This window comes from Balaenoptera physalus (genome assembly GCF_965194825.1).
Source record: "Balaenoptera physalus genome assembly, chromosome: 10".
Classification (NCBI taxonomy): Eukaryota; Metazoa; Chordata; class Mammalia; order Artiodactyla; family Balaenopteridae; genus Balaenoptera; species Balaenoptera physalus.
The window spans coordinates 65,763,769-65,785,478 of record NC_138889.1 but is presented as its reverse complement, the minus strand read 5'-3'; the positions used below and the strand labels follow the sequence as shown (position 1 = coordinate 65,785,478).

Sequence of the window (21,710 nt, the reverse complement as noted above, 5' to 3'; positions counted from 1 at the left end):
AGGTTCTTGATAAATATTGATACTTGTTGACTAACAGACTAGCCTATTCTCTACTGTAACTACCCACACTTACCACTAGGTGGCAACTGTGTGCTTTACATTTTGTTGAAATGTGGCCTTAATTTTTGTACCAGGTAACTTGTTTCATCAGTGTCTAGTCCTTTCTAGAAACAAGCATTTCTTCCTTATTAATTAAACTGCTAACAAAACAATTTGTGGGGAGTGTATGACAAAAGTGCAGTGCAGAAGAGTTTCAGGGACTGGCATAGGTATAGCAGGAGGAGTGGTGGAAGGCGAGGCTGAGATCGAAGTATGGAGGGCTTTGAATGTCAGGATACAGAGTGTATTCAGCCTTTGATTCGCGGTGTTTGTGGCCATTTGTGTGTTTGTTCAGTTAACACTAGTGGGCCATCTGCAGAAATGCCTTCAGGTAGATGACACTGCAGTCAGGGTGAGGTTGGAATTAGGCATTATTTAGAAGTCTTTCTCTTAAAATAATAATTGAAAGCAAGAGAGTGTATGAAGGAGACAAAGTAAACTATAAAATAACGGGTAAGGAGTAAGGGTGAACAAGACCTCAAAGTTCTTGTATGTTTAAGAGGCCAAAAGAGATCTGAGACCCAGGAATAGAACCAAATTGGTGCAGTGTTATGACAGTCCAGAGAATGAAGCCTTTAATTCAAAACACAAAACAAAACAAACAAACAAAAAGGTATGGCCGATAGGTTGGATTTCCCACACCAAGTTAGGGTTTAAAGAGAAGGAGGACTCCTTCCTTCCCTCTCTCCCTCTCTCCCTCTCTTCCTCTCTTCCTTCCTTCCTTCCTTCCTTCCTTCCTTCCTTCCTTCCTTCCATTCTCTCTCTCTTTCTTGATAGATCTTGATCTCCTTCCTTCTTTTCTCTCTTCCTTCCACAGAGAAACCATTGTACAGCTCTGAAACCTTTTGTTCTATTCAAATGTGCTTTTAAATGTTAACAAAGTAAAAGGACAAAACTTTTTTAAAAAATAAAATAAAGAGGAGGACTAAGCACCCGTTATACAGTCCCCACCTCATCCCCCAATAAAAAGGTAGAATAGTTGGGATGGACAATTGAACAGCAGAGAGGAGGTGGGGGAGGTGTCATCTGAAAGGTCAAGTGAAGTCAGATGTTAGGAGCAGAAACAAGATCACACAGGAGAAGAAGACACGGAGTAAGTAAGACAAGTGTAGCTGTTGTCTTTCTAAAAGTTTCTGAAACCCAAACAGAGTCAAGGCAGACAGTTCAGGATGAAGCAGGATTAAGGGAAACTATGTTACTGACAGAGGAGAAAATCTTAAGTATGAGCGTATGCCTGGAAGGAGGAAGAAGACAAAATTTAGCTGAAAATCTGAACATATCAGAGCTAGAAGTGATTAAAAAACATCTATGCAATAAAATACACTGAGTGCTGTGCATCCGTGAAAAGATGCACTCACACCCGGCCAGTGACAGCAGCGTCCTGCAGGACCCATCCGGGACGGTCATTTGTAAATTGTTATGACAAGTCGTAACTATGTGCACACCATTTGACTCGAAGAGAGAAGGGTCTTTTTAAAATTATTATTATTATTCATAAATTTTATTGCTCTACAAGTTCTGTTTACCAACTTCAAACATTTTAAATTCTAAATTTTAAATATTATTGATATTAAAGGAACAGGTATATCTGACTTTTAGAAATATTTTAAGTTTTCTTGTAAGTTATTTATTATAGGCATTCTAGATCCCCTGTGATGGAAATTTCTGGTTTAAAAAAATTTATGTAATTTTCCTCCTTAAAACCCTTTCCATAAGACACAATGGTCAGAGTAACTGAAAAGGGTCTATTTTCAGAAAGTATCCCAGTAAGGGTTTAAGAAATGTTTGAACGGATCCTGTTTCTGACACGTCTCCTTCTCCCCATGTCTCATTCACCATGAATCATCCTTTCCCTCCACTTTTGTCCTAGCTGCGCAGGCCTGTGTCTTTTGCCAAGTGCTGGGGCTCCCTTGAATCCCCATCATTTATGTGTAAAAAAATCTAAGCTGCTACCTCATCATTTCTATCTCCCACTGCTCCTCCCAATTAGTCAGGGCTATCAGATTGCTCAAACGTTGTTCTTTGCTGTTTCTTTGCTTTTCCAAGGAGGGAACTGGGGAGCTCAAATATTTGCACTTTTCCCCACCCTTCTATTCAGCCTGTAATTGGGTGCTTAGATGTTACAGAGGGTTTGGGAGCCTGTGGTTTAACATCTTTTCCTAAATCATATAACCCACTCATGAATGCCCCGTTACATTTCTCATCTAAGGTCACGCTCTAGAGCAAGTTGAACAATCCAAATTCCTCTCCTTGATCAAAATGAGGTAATGCATTCATATTGTTTACTCTGGATGTAACATGGAGTCTTCTCAGCTTTCCTTTCAGAACGTGGAAATAGAAGAAAGTGGAGATTGCACTTCCGACTATGTGAGCGTGCACAGGGATGTAGAAAGGAAGAAAGAAATAGGTTTGTGTTCCCTGGGAGCCTCGGCTTCCCTGGTTTGCATTCGGACCTGGTCCTTCTTGGGAATCCTTTTAGGGAATAAAAAGGGTGTGGCTCAATGTTCCTTCATTCCCCTGCACCATCTCCATCACTTCCTAGGCTCTCACCACCTCTCCTCCTTCTCCTCCATCAGGGGCGGGAAGAGCTTCAGGGAGAATCAAAGAACCATTTGATCAGAAAATGTGGAAGGCTCACAATGAACTAGGGGTCAGAGGGGAAAGTGACATTGAAATAAGCCCTGTGGCTGGAACAAGTTCCCTTAGTGGCATTCCCAGTGGGAGTGTTTGGGAGATAAACAGAATTGAAATGTTAATGGGGTTAAATACACAATACAAAGGAGCACTCCCTCTTTCTATTTTGGAAATGAATTGTGACATACACTGGAAAGGTTTATTTCTTAACAGTTACATGAAGGACAATTGTTTTCTTCTATCCAATGCCACGTCTGTTTGCTGGGCCCTTGACCATGTCATGCCCGGGCTGGGCTTGAACCAGCTCGACTGTGTGGCTTTGTTGTCCCCGCCCCTTTGGTGAGCATCTCCAGGGTCATGTCCATCAGCTTCCAGTCCGATGAAAACATGACCTTCAGAGGCTTCCAGGCTACAGTCTCCTTCATTCCTAAAACAGGTAAGAAGCTTGAGGCACCACCTCCTCAGGTCCCAAGTCTCATCCTCCTGCCGTGGTAAAAAGGGCAGCGTTTAGAGACCAGCATGGATACAGTCAACTCATTATTCACTGAATCTGTGAATCCTGAACCACTGCTCCTGGGGAAATAGGGTTAGGTTCCTATCAGCCTCTGCTTTTATGTGGGTTTCTGTTTCAAGTCACCTTATTTAATATACATTGCTGATTCATTAACACTGAACTCATGGTCAATACCACTATAACTCATGCCTGAACAAAGCTTATCCATCACATGTACTTTCTCTGTAAGGCACAACCCAGACTCTTTGCACTTAGGAACACTAGATGGCACTTCAGCACTATGTTTAGGGCCATTGCAAACAGCAAAATCACCAACAAAAAGCCCAAAAATGTAAAAAGCAAAACAAAAAGTGGCGCTAACAGACCGCAGGAAGGACGCTTGTTTATAGTATGAGAGCTGAAACAAGATGGCAGAGTGTGGCCTCACTAGACCTCAGCCAGGACACGTGATCAGGTGACTCAAATTTTCCACTGCTCTGCATGTGTCCACGAATGACCGTGAAAGCACCATGAGTATTGGTTTTGAGTTAACAAATGTTAGCGAGTAGGTGAATTCAAAAATACAGAATCCGTGAAGAATGAAGATCAGCTGTATGTCTGAATCTTGGCCTGTCCTTACTAGAAGTGTGATCTAAGTGTCATGTAGGATTCATCCTCCTCAATCTTACAACGGGAGAATAATACATGCCTGGTAAAAATGTAGTGAGGATTAAATCAGATGATGTGTACTTGGCCACAAGCAAGTGTGACACATCAGAGAGGCTCAAATGTGAAATATCTTCACCAACCCCCAGTCCCTAGACACTTGAAGACACAGCTTCCTTCCAAGCTCTCATACCCCATGAGCACTCTGTCCAAATCCTACAAAGCCAGTTATTGGCTTCTCAAGTTGTTCATTCTTATTGGGCGGTAAACAGCTGCTTATGGGAAAGCCAGGTTATAGTTAAAATACTCCACTTTCCAGTTCAAATACCCATAGAGTCTAACTGACGGAGAAGTCCCAGAATTCTAACAATAATAATTTTCTGATAAATCCCAAACATTGGCCTTGTTTGTGTGAACTGAGCAATTGTATTATGCTTATACCCAGATTTTTTTTTTTTTTTTTTTTTAATTTATTTATTTATTTATTTTTGGCTGTGTTGGGTCTTCGTTTCTGTGTGAGGGCTTTCTCCGGTTGTGGCGAGCGGGGGCCACTCCTCATCGCGGTCGCGGGCCTCTCACTGTCGCGGCCTCTCTTGTTGTGGAGCACAGGCTCCAGACGCGCAGGCTCAGCAGTTGTGGCTCACGGGCCCAGCTGCTCCGCGGCATGCGGGATCTTCCCAGACCAGGGCTCGAACCCGTGTCCCCTGCATCGGCAGGCAGATTCTCAACCACTGCGCCACCAGGGAAGCCCTTATACCCAGATTTTAACATCTCCGGATTAGAGAATGAATCAGTGTTTCTGGAGACACGGAATGTACTACCTGAAGAATCCAGTGCTTCTGGTAAGTTGTTTTGGAGAATGTGACTACCAGAAGTACACAGATTTTATTATTCTCAGTTCAACCAAGAACCCCAAAAAGATATATTGGAGTTTTAACCTCCAGTAACTAAGGTCACATTCTGTGACCTTTTTTGGAGATAGAGTGTTTACAAAGGCAAGCAAGTTAAAATGCTGTCATTAGTGTGGGCCCTAATCCAGTATGACTGGTGTCCTTATAAAAGGGGAAATTTGGAGAGAGAGACACGCACACACGGAGAACATCATACGGACATGAAGGCAGAGATGGGAGTGATACATCATTTATGAACCAAAGAATGCTAAAGATTGCCAGCAAACCACCAGAAGCTGGAGGAGAGGCATAGAATGGATTCTCCATCACGGCCCTCAGAAGGGATCGACCTGCCCAACACCTTGATCCTGGACCTCGAGGCTCCAGAACTGTGACACAATAAATTTTTGTCTTCTAAGCCACCCTGTTTGTGATATTTTGTTACAGCCTGCCTAGCAAGCTAATACACCAGGAATTGGCTTACACGATTGTGGGAGCTGACTAAGCAAGTCAGTCCATAAGGCAGGCAGGCAGAAAGGGTAGGTCACAGGACACTGGAATTCCACAGGCATGGGCTCAGGCCATTCTCCGCAAGCAGAATTTCTTCTCTCTTTGGGGGAAGCTTCCACACTGCTTTCAAGGCCTTTCCAACTAATGACGTCAGGCCCACCCAGTTGATCCAGAATGGTCTTCCTTACCTAAAGTCAGTGATGAGGGACTTTCATTACATCTGCAAAATCCCTTCATAGCAACATCTAGACTAATGTTTGATTGAATAACCGGGGGCTGTAACCTGGCCAAGTTGCCGCCTCACAAAAGCCATCACATAGAGCTGGATGGGATGTGGTCACTGTCCCTTTTGCTCAAAGCAACCCTGAAATATTTTCAGTCACAGAATCAAAATTCCCATCTTGAGTGATTCATTCAGTAGGGATGGCTAAATAGTGTGCCAGATTGTGGTCTGACTCACAAGAGCCATCCGCTGGAAAAGAAGTGAGTGAACTGCTATGTCTTCACATTGGTGAGCATTGAGGAGCGCTGGGCTTTCTCTTTTCCTTGTTTTCCTCCGTGACATCCACTGACAGGCATATGTGACATCCCAGTCCCTGTGGAAAACGTGGTGAGGGGGGCAGGCAGAGGCTGGGGGTAAGGAAGCTTTCAGAGTTTGCCATTTTGATAATTTGTCAAGAGAAAGATCAAGCACCTAATTTTTAATTATTTAAAAAATTTTTTAGTTTTATAAATTATCTGACACTTAGAACACAAAGTAATAGAGAATGTGGAAGAGGAGTATTCCTTTTAATGAGGAGGGATAGAAGCTGTCTTGAGTCTTTTTGTTCTGGCTTCTTGGACCTCACGACGCATATATATATCCTGGGTAGAAACTCTTTGTAAAGTGTGTCTGCGGTGATTCCTGATCTTGGCCACCAGGGGGCAATATATTCAGCAGAGCCATTTCTCTCAGTATCTGCCAAGGAGTCTCATTACAACACTCGGCTAGATTTATTGGTCATTTTATCCCACAGCACTCACCATAGTGCCCAGAACAAAGGAGATGCCACATAAATATTTGATGAATAAAACTAAATAATCCACAAATAGCTCCTGGTGTAAAAGCTCAATAAGAGCTATTTTCCCGATTCCCTCTCCCTGAACTCACACCTACTTTAGAGCCTTCTTCCCTTATACAAATACACATAAAAACTTAAGGACAAGAACAGGAATTTACGTGTGTTCTGTTTTAAATAGCACACCTAACCTGGATTCCTTAAATCATTCAGTAAGTAATTTTGTCCTTCCTTCGCTTTTTATTTTGAAATTTTGCAAATCTACAGAACAGATGGAAGAATAATACAATGAACACCTGTTTATCCTTCACCTATATTCCTCAGTTGTTGACAACCCATCACACTGGCTTGATACTGATTTGGTGTCCTCTCTGGACAAATCTCTGTACCAGACACCAGGGAGTGGGGGAGGCAGGATACAAAGAGGAACAGGATAAGTACCAACCTATATTCAAGGAATTTATATCCTAATAATGAAGCTTATATGTACAGATAGGGAGTAGATTTATGTAAAACTAAGAGCCTTCAAGACTAATATATGGTGTTAGATGTCAGGATAGCAGTTACGCTTTGCAGGAGCAGTGACCGGACTGGGCTCCTGAAGTGTTTTCTGAGATTCTGCTAGTCTGTTTCTTGATCTGGGTTCTGGTTGTACTTCTTGGAAAAACATTCAAAGTATTTTATTGCTTGAGTATTTTTCTGTGTGTATGTTATACTTCAATAAAATTGACAACAAAAGGGGAAATGTGCACAGAAAACCACAATACAAGAAAATACTGAAATAACTTCTGAGATGATTAGGACACTGGTGTTTGACTGGGGCCCACAAAGATAAATACGATGTCAACATTATTCCCAACACTGTGAGGAAGCCTTGGATGGTTTTGACTAGGGGAGTGACATGATCAAAACAAGCCCTCTTTGGTGGTTAATTTGGGAGTGGGAGGAGGACGGGGAAAGCTTAACCCCAGGGAGAGTAGTCCAGGTGAGCAATATTGAAGACCCAAGACCAAAGGTAAGAGATGGATGCAAGATATTTTGTGAATATAGGATCTAAAGTGTTTGGTGACTAGATAATTGAGGCAAAAAAAGGGGAAGTCAAGGGGGAGCTTGATATTTTACTCTTGGGTGAAACATCCATTTCTATATATATATATATATATATATATATATATATATATGTATATATAAAATCTCTCTAGAATACAATAAGCATTTCTCATTATTCCCAGGTGTCTATTAGAGTTTCCAGCACAAGGGAGATGCTCAGACCTGGACTTGACGTTGAGGAGGACCCATGGGTAATGAAGATGTACCTTCTTGGCCCCCTTCCAGGTGGGCTCTGTGGAACCACTTCCCCTCCCACTTCCAGATCCCTTTCCAGCCAGACTGTGGGAGGCAGGAGGCCACAGTCAGCTCTTGGTCATAGCAGGTCAGTGTGCAGATTGCCACCAGGCATCTCTGGGAAACCTGGGTAGTCACCCCTGCTCATTGCCTCACCAATATGTAAGTACACCCAGGGAGTGGAACATGGTGAGAGCTCGTGGTTTAAGTTGGCTGATCATTAATTCTTCATCTACCACCTCTGACATCCATCAGGGTCTGCTGCTGCTTCCCCATTCAACCACCATCATGGGCAATCCGCCTCCCCAGCGAGAACTTGAGTTCCTTGAGTGCTCAGGAAATTTCTACCCCCTCACATTGTGTTTCTAGTATCTTTTAATTAAACATGAGGCTGGTTGTTGGATAGAGATACACTTATTTTATCATATCTTCGTTCCTAGGATTTTTTTTTTTTTTTTTTTAAATTTATTTATTTATTTATATTTATTTTTGGCTGTGCTGGGTCTTCGTTTCTGTGCGAGGGCTTTCTCCAGTTGCGGAGAGCGGGGGCCACTCTTCATCGCGGTGCGCGGGCCTCTCACCGTCGCGGCCTCTCCCGTTGCGGAGCACAGGCTCCAGACGCGCAGGCTCAGTAGTTGTGGCTCACGGGCCTAGTTGCTCCGCGGCATGTGGGATCTTCCCAGACCAGGGCTCGAACCCGTGTCTCCTGCATTGGCAGGCAGATTCTTAACGACTGCGCCACCAGGGAAGCCCCCTAGGATTTTTAAATCAGAAATGAATGTTGAATTTTCTGAAATACTTTGAGCATCTGTTGAAATGACTAAGTGATTCTCTCCTTTGACTTATTAGTATATTAAATCTGTATTAATAGATTTCCTAACATTCCTACATCCCTGAATCCCACTTAGACATGGTACATTCGTCTTTCAATGTACTGCTGGGCTCTGTTACTAATATTTCACTTAGATTTTTGCATCAACATTCATGACTGAAATTGACTTATAGCGGAGGTTCTCAAAATGTGATCTGGAGACCGCTGGGGATCTCCAAGATCCTTTTAGAGGAGACCCCCTAGAAGGTCAAAACGACTTTCATAGTAATACTAAGACATTATTATCCCCTTTTACTCTCATTCACTCACGAGTATTCAGTAGAGTTTTCCAGAGACTACATAATATGTGATATCTCAACAGATTGCGTGTAAAAAGCAGATAGCAAATCCCATCCGTCTTCTGTTTAGCCAGAAATTAAACGGTTTTGAAAAAATGTGAAACAATGCCAGTCTTATTTATAGTTTTTACTTTCGAAGATGTAGTTACTTGAATACATGTCATTTATGTATTAACTTAATGGTTTTATTATGGTTATCTTAAATAAATTAATAAATACATAATCTAAAAAACTTTTACTTTAAGTTCTAGTATGTTAACTATTGGTAAATATTACTCACATAAACAAAAGCTCTTTAGGATTTTCAGTGATTTTTTTTCAAAGTGTAAAGATGTCCTGGGACCCAAAATTTGAGAACCGCTGGCTATAGTTTTCTTTCTGTCGTCTGCCTTTGTCAGACTTTGGTATCAGTGCTCTTCATGAAAAGAACTCGAGAGCTCTCCTTTTTTTTTTTTAATTGAGGTATAATTGACATGTAACGTATTAGTTTCAGGTGTACAATAAAATGATTTGATATTTGTATTTTTGCTAAATGATCGCTGCAATAAGCGTAGTCATCTTCCACCACCACGCACAGTTACAATTGGTTTTCCTTGTGATGAGAATTTTTAAGATCTACTCTCAGCAACTTTCTCTTAGAGCTTTCCTTCTTGCTGTATGCTTTGCATAAATTTATAACAGGGGAATAATAACTAATGATGTCATGTGATTACATATACTAAACATCTACTCATTGAAGACTTAACGGTAACTTTCACAATTTCCTTCCTTGTTACTGGTTTTTAGGTTTTAAATTTTCACCTTCACTCAATTTTGATAATTTATAATCTCCTAGTAATAGCTGTAACACTCAGATTTTCCTACTAATTGCTTTGTGCTGTGCAAAATATTTCCTTATATACTTTTGTGATATTTTCTACTTTCCCAATTTTGTATATTTTTAAAATCTTTAAAAAAATTAGACTAGCTAGTATCATCATTTTATAGAAATTTTATTTTTATTTTAGAAAACAGTTAATTTTTGTAATGACCCTATTTTTCTGGCTGCACCCTATTGAGTCACGTCAGCTGACCCAGACAGGCAGGCTGACCAGGGACGGGGGACCGTGACTCTGAGATATTTCCCGCAGATGATGGACAGGCACAGCTATAACCCATGCTGACACTAGAATGCAGCTGCGAGACTTGTTTATGTTCCCCTTAGAGCTCTTTTTTTTTTAATTGTTATTTACTTTTCCCTATTTATTTATTTATTTATTTATTTATTTATTTATTTATGGCTGTGTTGGGTCTTCGTTTCTGTGCGAGGGCTTTCTCTAGTTGTGGCAAGCGGGGGCCACTCTTCATCGCAGTGTGCGGACCTCTCACTATCGTGGCCTCTCTTGTTGCGGAGCACAGGCTCCAGATGCGCAGGCTCAGTAATTGTGGCTCACGGGCCTAGTTGCTCCGCGGCACGTGGGATCTTCCCAGACCAGGGCTCGAACCCGTGTCCCCTGCATTAGCAGGCGGATTCTCAACCACTGTGCCACCAGGGAAGCCCTTCTCTATTTTTTAAAAACATCTTTATTGGAGTATAATTTCTTTACAGTGGTGTGTTAGTTTCTGCCTTATAACAAAGTGAATCAGCTATACATATACATATATCCCCATATCTCCTCCCTCTTGCGTCTCTCTCCCACCCTCCCTATCCCACCCCTCTAGGTGGTCACAAAGCACCAAGCTGATCTCCCTGTGCTATGCGGCTGCTTCCCACTAGCTATCGATTTTACATTTGGTAGTGTATATATGTCCATGCCACTCTCTCACCTCGTCCCAGCTTACCTTTCCCCCTCCCCGTGTCCTCGAGTCCATTCTCTACATCTGCGTCTTTATTCCTGTCCTGCCCCTAGGTTCTTTAGAACCTTTTTTTCTTTTTTTTTGATTCTATATATATGTGTTAGCATATGGTATTTGTTTTTCTCTTTCTGACTTACTTCACTCTGTATGACAGACTCTAGGTCCATCCACCTCACTACAAAGAACTCAATTTCTTTTCTTTTGATGGCTGAGTAATATTCCATTGTATATATGTGCCACATCTTCTTTATCCATTCATCTGTCGATGGACACTTAGGTTGCTTCCGTGTCCTGGCTATTGTAAATAGAGCTGCAATGAACATTGTGGTACATTATGTGGTACATACTTTTTGAATTATAGTTTTCTCAGGGTATATGCCCAGTAGTGGGATCGCTGGGTTGTATGGTAGTTCTATTTTTAGTTTTTTAAGGAACCTCCATACTGTTCTCCATAGTGGCTGTATCAATGTACATTCCCACCAACAGTACAAGAGGGTTCCCTTTTGTCCACACCCTCTCCAGCATTTATTGTTCACAGATTTTTTTGATGGTGGCCATTCTGACTGGTGTGAGGTGATACCTCATTGTAGTTTTGATTTGCATTTCTCTAATGATTAGTGATGTTGAGCATCCTTTCATGTGTTTGTTGGCAATCTGTATATCTTCTTTGGAGAAATGTCTATTTAGATCTTCTGCCCATTTTTGGATTGGGTTGTTTGTTTTTTGATATTGAGTTGCATGAGCTGCTTGTAGATTTTGGAGATTAATCCGTTGTCAGTTGCTTCATTTGTAGATATTTTCTCCTATTCTGAGGGTTGTCTTTTCTTCTTGTTTATATTTTCCTTTGCTGTGCAAAAGCTTTTAAGTTTCATTAGGTCCCATTTATTTTTGTTTTTATTTCCATTTCTCTAGGAGGTGGGTCAAAAAGGATCTTGCTGTGATATATGTCATAGAGTGTTCTGCCTATGTTTTCCTCTAAGAATTTTATAGGGTCTGGCCTTACATTTAGGTCTTTAATCCATTTTGAGTTTATTTTTGTGTATGGTGTTAGGGAGTGTTCTAATTTCATTCGTTTACATGTAGCTGTCTAGTTTTCCCAGCACCACTTATTGAAGAGACTGTCTTTTCTCCATTGTATATTCTTGCCTCCTTTATCAAAAATAAGGTGACCACATGTGCATGGGTTTATCTCTGGGCTTTCTATCCTGTTCCATTGATCTACATTTCTGTTTTTGTGCCAGTACCATACTGTCTTGATTACTGTAGCTTTGTAGTGTAGTCTGAAGTCAGGGAGCCTGATTCCTCCAGCTCCATTTTTCTTTCTCAAGATTGCTTTGACTATTAGGGGTCTTTTGTGTTTCCATACAAATTGTGAAAAATTTTGTGCTAGTTTTGTGAAACATGCCATTGGTAGTTTGATAGGGATTACATTGAATTTGTAGTTTGCTTTCAGTAGTATAGCCATTTTCACAATGTTGATTCTTCCAATCCATGAATATGGTATACCACTCCATCTGTCTGTATCATCTTTAATTTCTTTCATCAGTGTCTTATAGTTTTCTGCATGCAGGTCTTTTGTCTCCTTAGGTAGGTCTATTCCTAGGTATTTTATTCTTTTTGTTGCAATGGTAAATGGGAGTGTTTCCTTAATTTCTCTTTCAGATTTTTCATCATTAGTGTATAGGAATGCAAGTGTTTTCTGTGCATTAATTTTGTATCCTGCTACTTTACCAAATTCATTGATTAGCTCTAGTAGTTTTCTGGTAACAGCTTTAGAATTCTCTATGTATAGTATCATGTCATCTGCAAACGGTGACAGCTTCACTTCTTCTTTTCCGATTTGGATTCCTTTTATTTCTTTTTCTTCTCTGCTGTGGCTGAACCTTCCAAAACTATGTTGAATAATAGTGGTGAGAGTGGGCAACCTTGTCTTGTTCCTGATATTAGAGGAAATGCTTTCAGTTTTTCACCATTGAGGACGATGTTGGCTATGGCTTTGTCAGATATAGCCTTTATTATGTTGAGGTAAATTCCCTCTGTGCCTACTTTATGGAGAGTTTTTATCATAAATGGGTGTTGAATTTTGTCAAAAGCTTTTACTGCATCTATTGAGATGATCATATGGTTTTTCTCCTTCAATTTGTTAATATGGTGTATCACATTGATTGATTTACATATATTGAAGAATCCTTGCATTCCTGGGATAAATCCCACTTGATCATGGTGTATGATCCTTTTAATGTGCTGTTGGATTCTGTTTGCTAGTATTTTGTTGAGGATTTTATATTCATCAGTGATGTTGGCCTGTAGTTTTCTTTCTTGTGACATCTTTGTCTGGTTTTGGTATCAGGGTGGTGGTGGCCTTGTAGAATGAGTTTGGGAGTGTTCCTCCCTCTGCTATATTTTAGAAGTGTTTGAGAAGGATAGGTGTTAGCTCTTCTCTAAATGTTTGATAGAATTCAACTGTGAAGCCACCTGGTCCTGGGCTTTTGTTTGTTGGAAGATTTTTTTTTTTTTTAATTTATTTATTTATTAATTTTTTGGCTGCGCTGGGTCGTCGTTGCTGTGTGCGGGCTTTCTCTAGTTGCGGCAAGCGGGCGCTACTCTTCATTGCGGTGTGTGGGCTTCTCATTGTGGTGGCTTCTCTTGTTGCGGAGCACAGGCTCTAGGTGCGCGGGCTTCAGTAGTTGCAGCACGCGGGCTCAGTAGTTGTGGCTCACGGGCTCTAGAGCATAGGCTCAATAGTTGTGGCACACGGGCTTAGTTGCTCCGCTGCATATGGGATCTTCCTGGACCAGGGCTTGAACCCGTGTCCCCTGCATTGGCAGGTGGATTCTTAACCACTGTGCCACCAGGGAAGTCCCTGTTGGAAGATTTTAAATCACAGTTTCAATTTCAGTGCTTGTGATTGGTCTGTTTATATTTTCTATTTCTTCCTGGTACAGTCTCAGAAGGTTGTGCTTTTCTAAGAATTTGTCCATTTCTTCCGATTGTCCATTTTATTGACATATAGTTGCTTGTAGTAATCCCTCATGATCCTTTGTATTTCTGCAGTGTCAGTTGTTACTTCCCCGTTTTCATTTCTAATTCTATTGATTTGAGTCTTCTCCCTTTTTTTCTTGATGAGTGTGGCTAATGGTTTATCAGTTTTGTTTATCTTCTCAAAGAACCAGCTTTTAGTTTTATTGATCTTTGTTATTGTTTCCTTCATTTCTTTTTCATTTATTTCTGATCTGATCTTTATGATTTCTTTCCTTCTGCTAGCTTTGGGGTTTTTTTGTTCTTCTTTCTCTAATTGCTTTAGGTGTAAGTTTAGGTTGTTTATATGAGATGTTTCTTGTTTCTTGAGGTACGATTGTATTGTTATAAAATTCCCTCTTAGAACGGCTTTTGCTGCATCCCTTAGGTTTTGGGTGGTCGTGTTTTCATTGTCATTTTTTTCTAGTTATTTTTTGATTTCTTCTTCGATTTCTTCAGTGATCTCTTGGTTATTTAGTAGTGTATTGTTTAGCCTCCATGTGTTTGTATTTTTTACAGATTTTTTTCCTGTAATTGATATCTAGTCTCATAGCGTTGTGGTCGGAAAAGATACTTGATATGATTTCAGTATTCTTAAATTTACCAAGGCTTGATTTGTGACCCAAGATATGATCTATCCTGGAGAATGTTGCATGAGCACTTGAGAAGAAAGGGTATTCTGTTGTTTTTGGATGGAATGTCCCATCAATATCAATTAAGTCCATCTTGTTTAATGTATCATTTAAAACTTGTGTTTCCTTATTTATTTTCATTTTGGATGATCTGTCCATTGGTGAAAGTAGGGTGTTAAAGTCCCCTACTATGATTGTGTTACTGTCGATTTCCCCTTTTATGGCTGTTAGTATTTGCCTTATATATTGAGGTGCTCCTATGTTGGGTGCATAAATATTTACAATTGTTATATCTTCTTCTTGGATTGATCTCTTGATCATTATGTAGTGTCCTTCTTTGTCTCTTGTAATAGTCTTTGTTTTAAAGTCTATTTTGTCTGATATGAGAATTGCTACTCCAGCTTTCTTTTGATTTCCATTTGCATGGAATATCTTTTTCCATCCCCTCCCTTTCAGTCTATATGTGTCCCTAGTTCTGAAGTGGGTCTCTTGTAGACAGCTTATCACATCAATAAACAAATCTACCAATGATATTAAGCTCTAAATAGTAAACTAAGTTAAACATAAAACCAGACAAATTAGATGCAGAAAGTAAACCCCAAGTCTACAGTTGCTACAAAAGTCCACCGCCTCAGTTTTGGGATGATTCATTGTCTATTCAGGTATTCAGCAGATGCAGTTACATCAAGTTGGTTGTGGAGATTTAATCTGCTGCTCCTGAGGCTGCTGGGAGAGATTTCCCTTTCTCTTCTTTGTTCGCACAGCTCCAGGGGTTCAGCTTTGGATTTGGACCCGCCTCTGCGTGTAGGTCACCTGAGGGCATCTGTTCTTCGCTCAGACACGACGGAGTTAAAGGAGCAGCTGATTAGGGGGCTCTGGCTCACTCAGGCCTGGGGAGGGAGGGGTACGGATGCGGGGCGAGCCTGCGGTGGCAGAGGCCGACGTGACGTTGCAGCAGCCTGAGGCGCGCCGTGTGTTCTCCCGGGGAAGTTGTCCCTGCATCACGGGACCCTGGCAGTGGCGGGCTGCACAGGCTCCCGGCAGGGGAGGTGTGGATAGTGACCTATGCTCGCACACAGGCTTCTTGGTGGCTGCAGCAGCAGCCTTAGCGTCTCATGCCTGTCTCTGGGGTCCGCGCTGATAGCCGCGGCTCGCGCCCGTCTCTGGAGCTCGTTTAGGCAGTGCTCTGAATCCCCTCTCCTCACGCACCCTGAAACAATGGTCTCTTGCCTCTTCGGCAGCTCCAGACTTTTTCCCAGACTCCCTCCCGGCTAGCTGTGGCGCACTAGCCCCTTCAGGCTGTGTTCACACAGCCAACCCCAGTCCTCTCCCTGGGATCCGACCGAAGCCCGAGCCTCAGCTCCCAGCCCCCGCCCGCCTCGGCGGGTGAGCAGAGAAGCCTCTCCAGCTGGTGAGTGCTGGTTGGCACCGATCCTCTGTGAGAGAATCCGACTGAAGCCCGAGCCTCCCTGGGATCCGACCGAAGGATCCCAGAGAAGTGAGAAAATACAGAAACAAAGGGAAACAGTCAAAGGAGACCAAATAATAATAGTTTAATCATTAAGCATAGTCAAGGACTTTTAGTTCCTCCTTGAGGGCTATAGATAATACTCTGAGCCCTATCCTGTTAACTGTTTTGCAGACACTGAAGACCCCACCAGGTGGAGGAAGATGACTACATGATGACCAAATTGAAGCCATGACATAAGCTACTTCGCTTCACACAATTCCGAGAACTGACCTCAAAGAAATGGGAACAAACCCTGGAACTAAAGGTTAATGTACTTAAAACAACCAAGATGACGCTGATCAGACCACCACATTACTGACTTCAAGATGACTGTCAGAGCTGACTGTGCTGTTCTGCTCCCTCCCTCCACCTACAACCCTGAAACTCCCCTTTAAAAGCCCCTGTCCCCGGAGCAGCAATTGGGAGTTGGTTCTCGGACAGGAGTCCACCCTCTCCCCCTGCTGCCGGCCTCTGAAATAAAGCAACCTTTCCTTTCCTACCAACACTTGTCCGTCGAGAACTGGCTTTCAAGCGGTGAGCAGCCAGACCTGGGTTCAGTAACACTAAGAAGGTTAGACTCTATCTTATTGTCCAGTGATGGGAACTATTGCCCTTCGAGTGCAGAGGAGGCAAAAAAGAAAACCTGTACTAAAGAAAAATTAATCTGGCAGTTGAGGAGATGCATAGATATAAGAGCCCAAATGAAATATGATGAGGACTACAAGAGTGACAAGGAGGAAAAAGTAATTTCAAAAAACATTGTTTCTACAGACTCAATAAGATTTGATGGCCAATAAAACAAAAAAGAAAGAAAAAAAAAGATTTGATGACCAATAATGCTTAAAATGGAGGAAAGAAAAGAAAATGTCTCACACACGCACACACACACACACACACACACACACACACACACACACACACATATACATGCACACACACAACTTCCAGGTACTGAACTCAAGTGATTGCATAGATAAAAGCTAACCATGATAATAGTTGGCATTTATTATTTACTCTGGGCCAAACCCTTTATGTGCATTATTTCATAGACTCCTCTCACTAAACCTGAGAAATTGGTACTATTATTAACCCTCATTTTACAGATGAAGAAATTGAAGCTCAGTGATCAATTTCTTTGCCCAAATACATGGCCTAACAGGGATTCAAACCCAGGACTGTCTGAAGTTAGAAGAATTTGGTGCTCCTAACCAATACACTATACTGCCTCTACATTTACTCTTGAACCAGAAAGGGAGTATCATAGCAGTAGCAGATATAGGGAGGGTGTGAGGGGTGAAGATGAATTAAGTTTGTATTTGGTAATTTTGGAGGTACCTGTGCGATGTCCAGCTACAGTTGTCCAGGGATTAAGAAAGCAGCCAAGGATGATGTGATATGAGAGGTAGCAAGTATGGGTGAGGGTTGCAGCCTTGAGAAAGGCTATTTTAAGGGGAAAAGGAGCAAAGGGAGAGAGGAGAACCTGAGGAAAGAAGCTGAAAGGAATGAGCAGAAGGGCAGGGGGAGAAGCAGGACAGAGCATGGAAGCTGGGGAGAGAGCTTAGGTTTCAAGAAGAAGGGTAGTCAATAATGTAAAATGCACAAAATCTAGTCCTATAAGAATGGGAAAAGAGACCTTTTGATTTGGTCATTGGCATGTTGTGGGTAACCTCAGTAAGTCAGGATTCCATGGTCTGATGGCTAAAGAAGGAGAATAAACAGGAGGTGACAAAGAGGCAACAACAGAGATAGATTTCCTTTTCAGAAGAATGGTCCCCAAGTACAGTGGCTAGTCTGGGCTGCTGATGCTTCTGGCTTTAGGAGTCAAGGACGTAGATACTAATACACTAGCATGATCCTAATAACCATTTATTTCTCAGCCTTAGTCTTCAAGGGGACTGTTTTTTGTCACAGCCATCACTTCTTATAAGTGTTTTGGGTAATATAATTTTCTTTGACAGCTTGCCGAGAAACATCACATACCTTTTAATCCACATAGTAGAATCCTCTTTCTTTTTGTCTTTATGGATAAAATGCCCAAATATCCCCTGAAAATATATTCTGCTTTTTTTTCCTAGACCTTAATTGACTTTAACAAAAGTGATTCCTTGCCTTCAAGGTGGAGAGATGTCCAACAAGTTTCTGCAGCTTAACATCTCCATCCTTGCCTCTGAAGCCTGCCAGGTGTGTTGTGTGTCCCTCGCTCCACAGATGCCCTGGAGAGCACTGGTGCTGGCTTCCCTTCTGGGGGAGGCAAGGATTCCTTCTGGGTAAGCTCTCCACCCACCATCTCTCTCCTCTCTGGCAGTGCTCCTGGGGGACTGGGCAGCTGGCAACCTGTGGGAAAGATTCTGGTTGTCACCTGGTGGCTTGACACGAGGGCCCCTGGTGGAGCTGCTGTGACCATGGGAGGTTAGAATCTTCAGGATCCTCAGGGACCCCCTGTAGATAATGTCAAGAACCATCTTTTGAGAATTGAGTAGTCCTTTCTAAAAAAGCTTCCTTTGGATTTTCAGAAACGTTCTACTCCAGATAAGGAAAAGGATCCTCCCTTTATATTTTCAGGGGTTTGGTTTCCTTTTTCCTTGCTTCTGGAATTGAATCACTACTGGTCGCAGTATGGGGTAGGGCAGGCAACTCTATGGCTTCAAAAGATCTATTTCATCCTATTTGGGGAAGAATCATACATTCTTTATTGCTGCTCAATTCTCACCAGACTTATTATTAACGTACATTAAAGTTAAATTAGCAGACAAAATATATCACAAGATTAATAATCTACAGCTTGCATATCAAGATTGATGACCCAAAAACCTTTAAGTCTCATCAGGGGTCCTTATCAGTTTGCAGAGAGCAGGCTCTGGCATAATCAGCTGTTACAAGTGCCCAACCCTCCTGGACCCCAGCAGAAATATCCTCCTGTCCTTTCCTTTTCTGGATCATCACAAGTCTGCTCCCATCAGGCAGTGTGGTTCTTCCACCTCCCAACCTAGATCTACCAGGAACTGCATTTCCCTGCTCAGTTATCAGCCCTCAGGGCCACTGCCACCACACTCCTCTGTGTCCCCACTCTTCTCCACTGAGTTAGTGGAACCCCAGTGGTGTCATTTCCTTGGTGAAATGAGGGAGAATGTCTCTCTGCTTTGTGCTACCCTCCATGAGTACTGCTTGGATCCTACTGTTTAATAGGGACTTCAGTGAAATTCTTCTTTCAGTTCTGGTTTAAGGACTTCACCCTTGCTTTCTTTGGGATGAGTCTAGCAGAGTCAATAATGGGAGACAATGAAGGGATATTTGTACAACCACATGCATAGCAGCATTATTCATAATAGCTAAAACATGAAAGCAACCCAAGTGTCCATTGATGGATGAATGGTTAGGTAAAATGTGGTTATATGCATACAATGGAATATTATTCATCCTTTAAAAGGAAGGAAACTCTAGCATATGCTACAACATAGATGAAACTATAGGACATTATACTAAGTGAAATAAGCCAGTCAAAAAAGACAAAACTGTTTGACTCTACTTATAATAGATATTTAGAATAGTCAAAATCATAAAGACAAAGTAGAAAGGTGCTTGCTGGGGCTGGGGAGAGGAAGGAATGGGGAGTTAGAGTTTCAGTTTTGCAAGGTGAAAAAAAGTTATGGAGATGGATGGTGGTGATGGTTGCACAATAATAAAAATGTATTTAACACCACTGAACTGTACGCTTGAAATGGTTAAGATGGTAAGTTTTATGTGTATTTTACTACATTTTTTTTAATTGGAAATAAAAAGAATGGAAGACACCACGATGTTCTCAGAATAGCCCCCTTAAGATGATTAAGGTTTCTTCATCTCCTCAGACTCTTTATACCTGGATCATTCTTCCCCCAATATAAATTCTTCCTCAGGAGTCTCTTCAGCCCTAAGCAAATTGACTTCTGCTAATTCCATCCCACCAGTTCAAACATCCCTGGAAAAGTCTGAAACTCAGACTCAAGCTGAAACCCACTCGTACATAAGGACATTAACTATGTCTTATAGATAGTCCATACACCATAATTGTTGGGGTTAATTTCTATGTTACACTTAAGATTCTGGGCACGGGATCAAAAAATAAGAAGCAAGAAATAAGCTCTTAATGCCTGTTGAAGCTTGATTTAAGAGCCAATGAAAAAACTGTTTCTGTTTCAGGGAGGGGGTCTGGCTCCTCAAGCAGAGTCCTGGAGGTGCCCTAAGAGTCCAGGTCCTCAGCCCTGTCGGCCCAGAAACTCAACTGTGTCAAGATGCTCGCCGTGAGGAGGCTCACAGGAAATGAGTCCCAGACTCGATAGGAGGATATATAAACACAAAGGTGGGTGTATTAATGTGGGACCGGGGCAGTTCACTTCTAGTGAATGTAATATGTGATATGGGATATGTACATCCACCCCTCCCAGCTTCTGCTGCCAAACTTTTCTGATGGACCACGAAGGTCAGGCATCATCCTCAGGGGCATCTCATCCAGGTGTGGGAGGGACCTACCGAAGCATTCCCCCATCACTGTTCCAGTAAGCAGAATGCTCATGACGCTGGGCAGGGTAGCAAACACCTGCTCTCTGATTTCCCTTCTTTCAGGCTCCATGAATACCCATCTCATGTTAACACTGTCTGTCTTCAGGATAGACTGTAATACAACGGCTCAGACCATAGGTTTCTTAACCACAGACACACAGTGGTGCTACGCACAGTGCACTACACCCTAAACAATGTGATCAGATTCAGGTGTTCCCTATTATCCTCAATCATCTGTTTATAAAGAATGTCCTGGCTTGTAATAAGGCTAGCCCAGTGCCTGCACATAGTAGACATTCAAGGAAGGTTAATAAAGCTCCACCTATTACAGAAAGCTAGTCTCACTCATTATGCTTCAATTCTAGGTCATCCTCAAGAGTTCTAGGGCCACATGAGTTTGCCCCTATATACAGTGAACACACATAGTAGGCATTCTAGTTTTCTCAGAATAATAATCATTTGGAACGATATACATTAACAAAAGTGGAATAGGGAAAATTTAAACTATTGATATGTGACTGTATTAATCTCAGGTGTTTGCATCCTGAAACCCATTCCAACAAGATTGTGGTTTCAAATTGCTTTGAGTGAAATCAAATTGACTTGGAACAAGATTGTGAACATGATAATGTAGTTGAAATGATAAGTATGGTCAAAAATGAGTATTTCCAGCCGTTGCTATTTATCGATAACTTTAATACACTCTGGAGCATTTTATTTATTTATTTGGTTGTGCCAGGTCTTAGTTGCGGCAGGCGGGCTCCTTAGTTGTGGCATTTGAACTCTTAGTTGCGGCATGCATGTGGGATCTTGTTCCCTGACCAGGGATAGAACCCGGGCCCCCTGCATTGGAAGCGTGGAGTCTTAACCACTGCACCACCAGGGAAGTCCCTCTGGAGCATTTTATATCTCTTTTTGCATCTTGAAAAAGTTTTGGTCTATTTTTCCTAATTTAAGGGGTGGGAGAGGCTGACTTGCTTTTACGCCACTAATTTCTGTCCAACTCAGAATATAAATATCCAGAATAAGAACTCTAAAAGGATGTATTCCAAGGGGTTAGTAGGGATTTTCTTTGGGTTGATGGGGTATGAGTGTTCTTTAGGTTCTTCTTAGGCTTATCTCTTCATTTAATCAACAGGCATTTGTAAGGGGCTCTATCTGCACCAGGTATCTAGGCACAAGGGATACTTCAGTGAGCAAAATGGACAAAAATCTAATGGGGATGGGGAGGCAGATAATAAGCAAAGAAGTAAAAAATATAGCAGTTGATAATAAATGATATCGAGTAAAATAAATCAGGGATGAGGGATA

The 21,710-nt window shown here is 41.8% G+C and overlaps 1 protein-coding gene across 1 annotated transcript in view; it reads left to right on the top strand.

Annotated features, from left to right (window-relative positions):
* Positions 1-19,709, top strand: part of OVCH2 (ovochymase 2) — a 31,358-nt gene extending 11,649 nt beyond the window's left edge. Inside the window, exons 12-17 of the mRNA XM_082476337.1 lie at positions 2,413-2,506; positions 3,038-3,169; positions 4,654-4,734; positions 4,955-5,803; positions 7,583-7,782; positions 15,993-19,709. Of these exons, the coding sequence (XP_082332463.1) occupies positions 2,413-2,506; positions 3,038-3,169; positions 4,654-4,734; positions 4,955-5,007 (360 nt within the window). The 3' untranslated portion in view covers positions 5,008-5,803; positions 7,583-7,782; positions 15,993-19,709. The remainder of the gene's footprint in view (positions 1-2,412; positions 2,507-3,037; positions 3,170-4,653; positions 4,735-4,954; positions 5,804-7,582; positions 7,783-15,992) is intronic.
* The last annotated feature ends 2,001 nt before the right edge of the window (positions 19,710-21,710 follow it).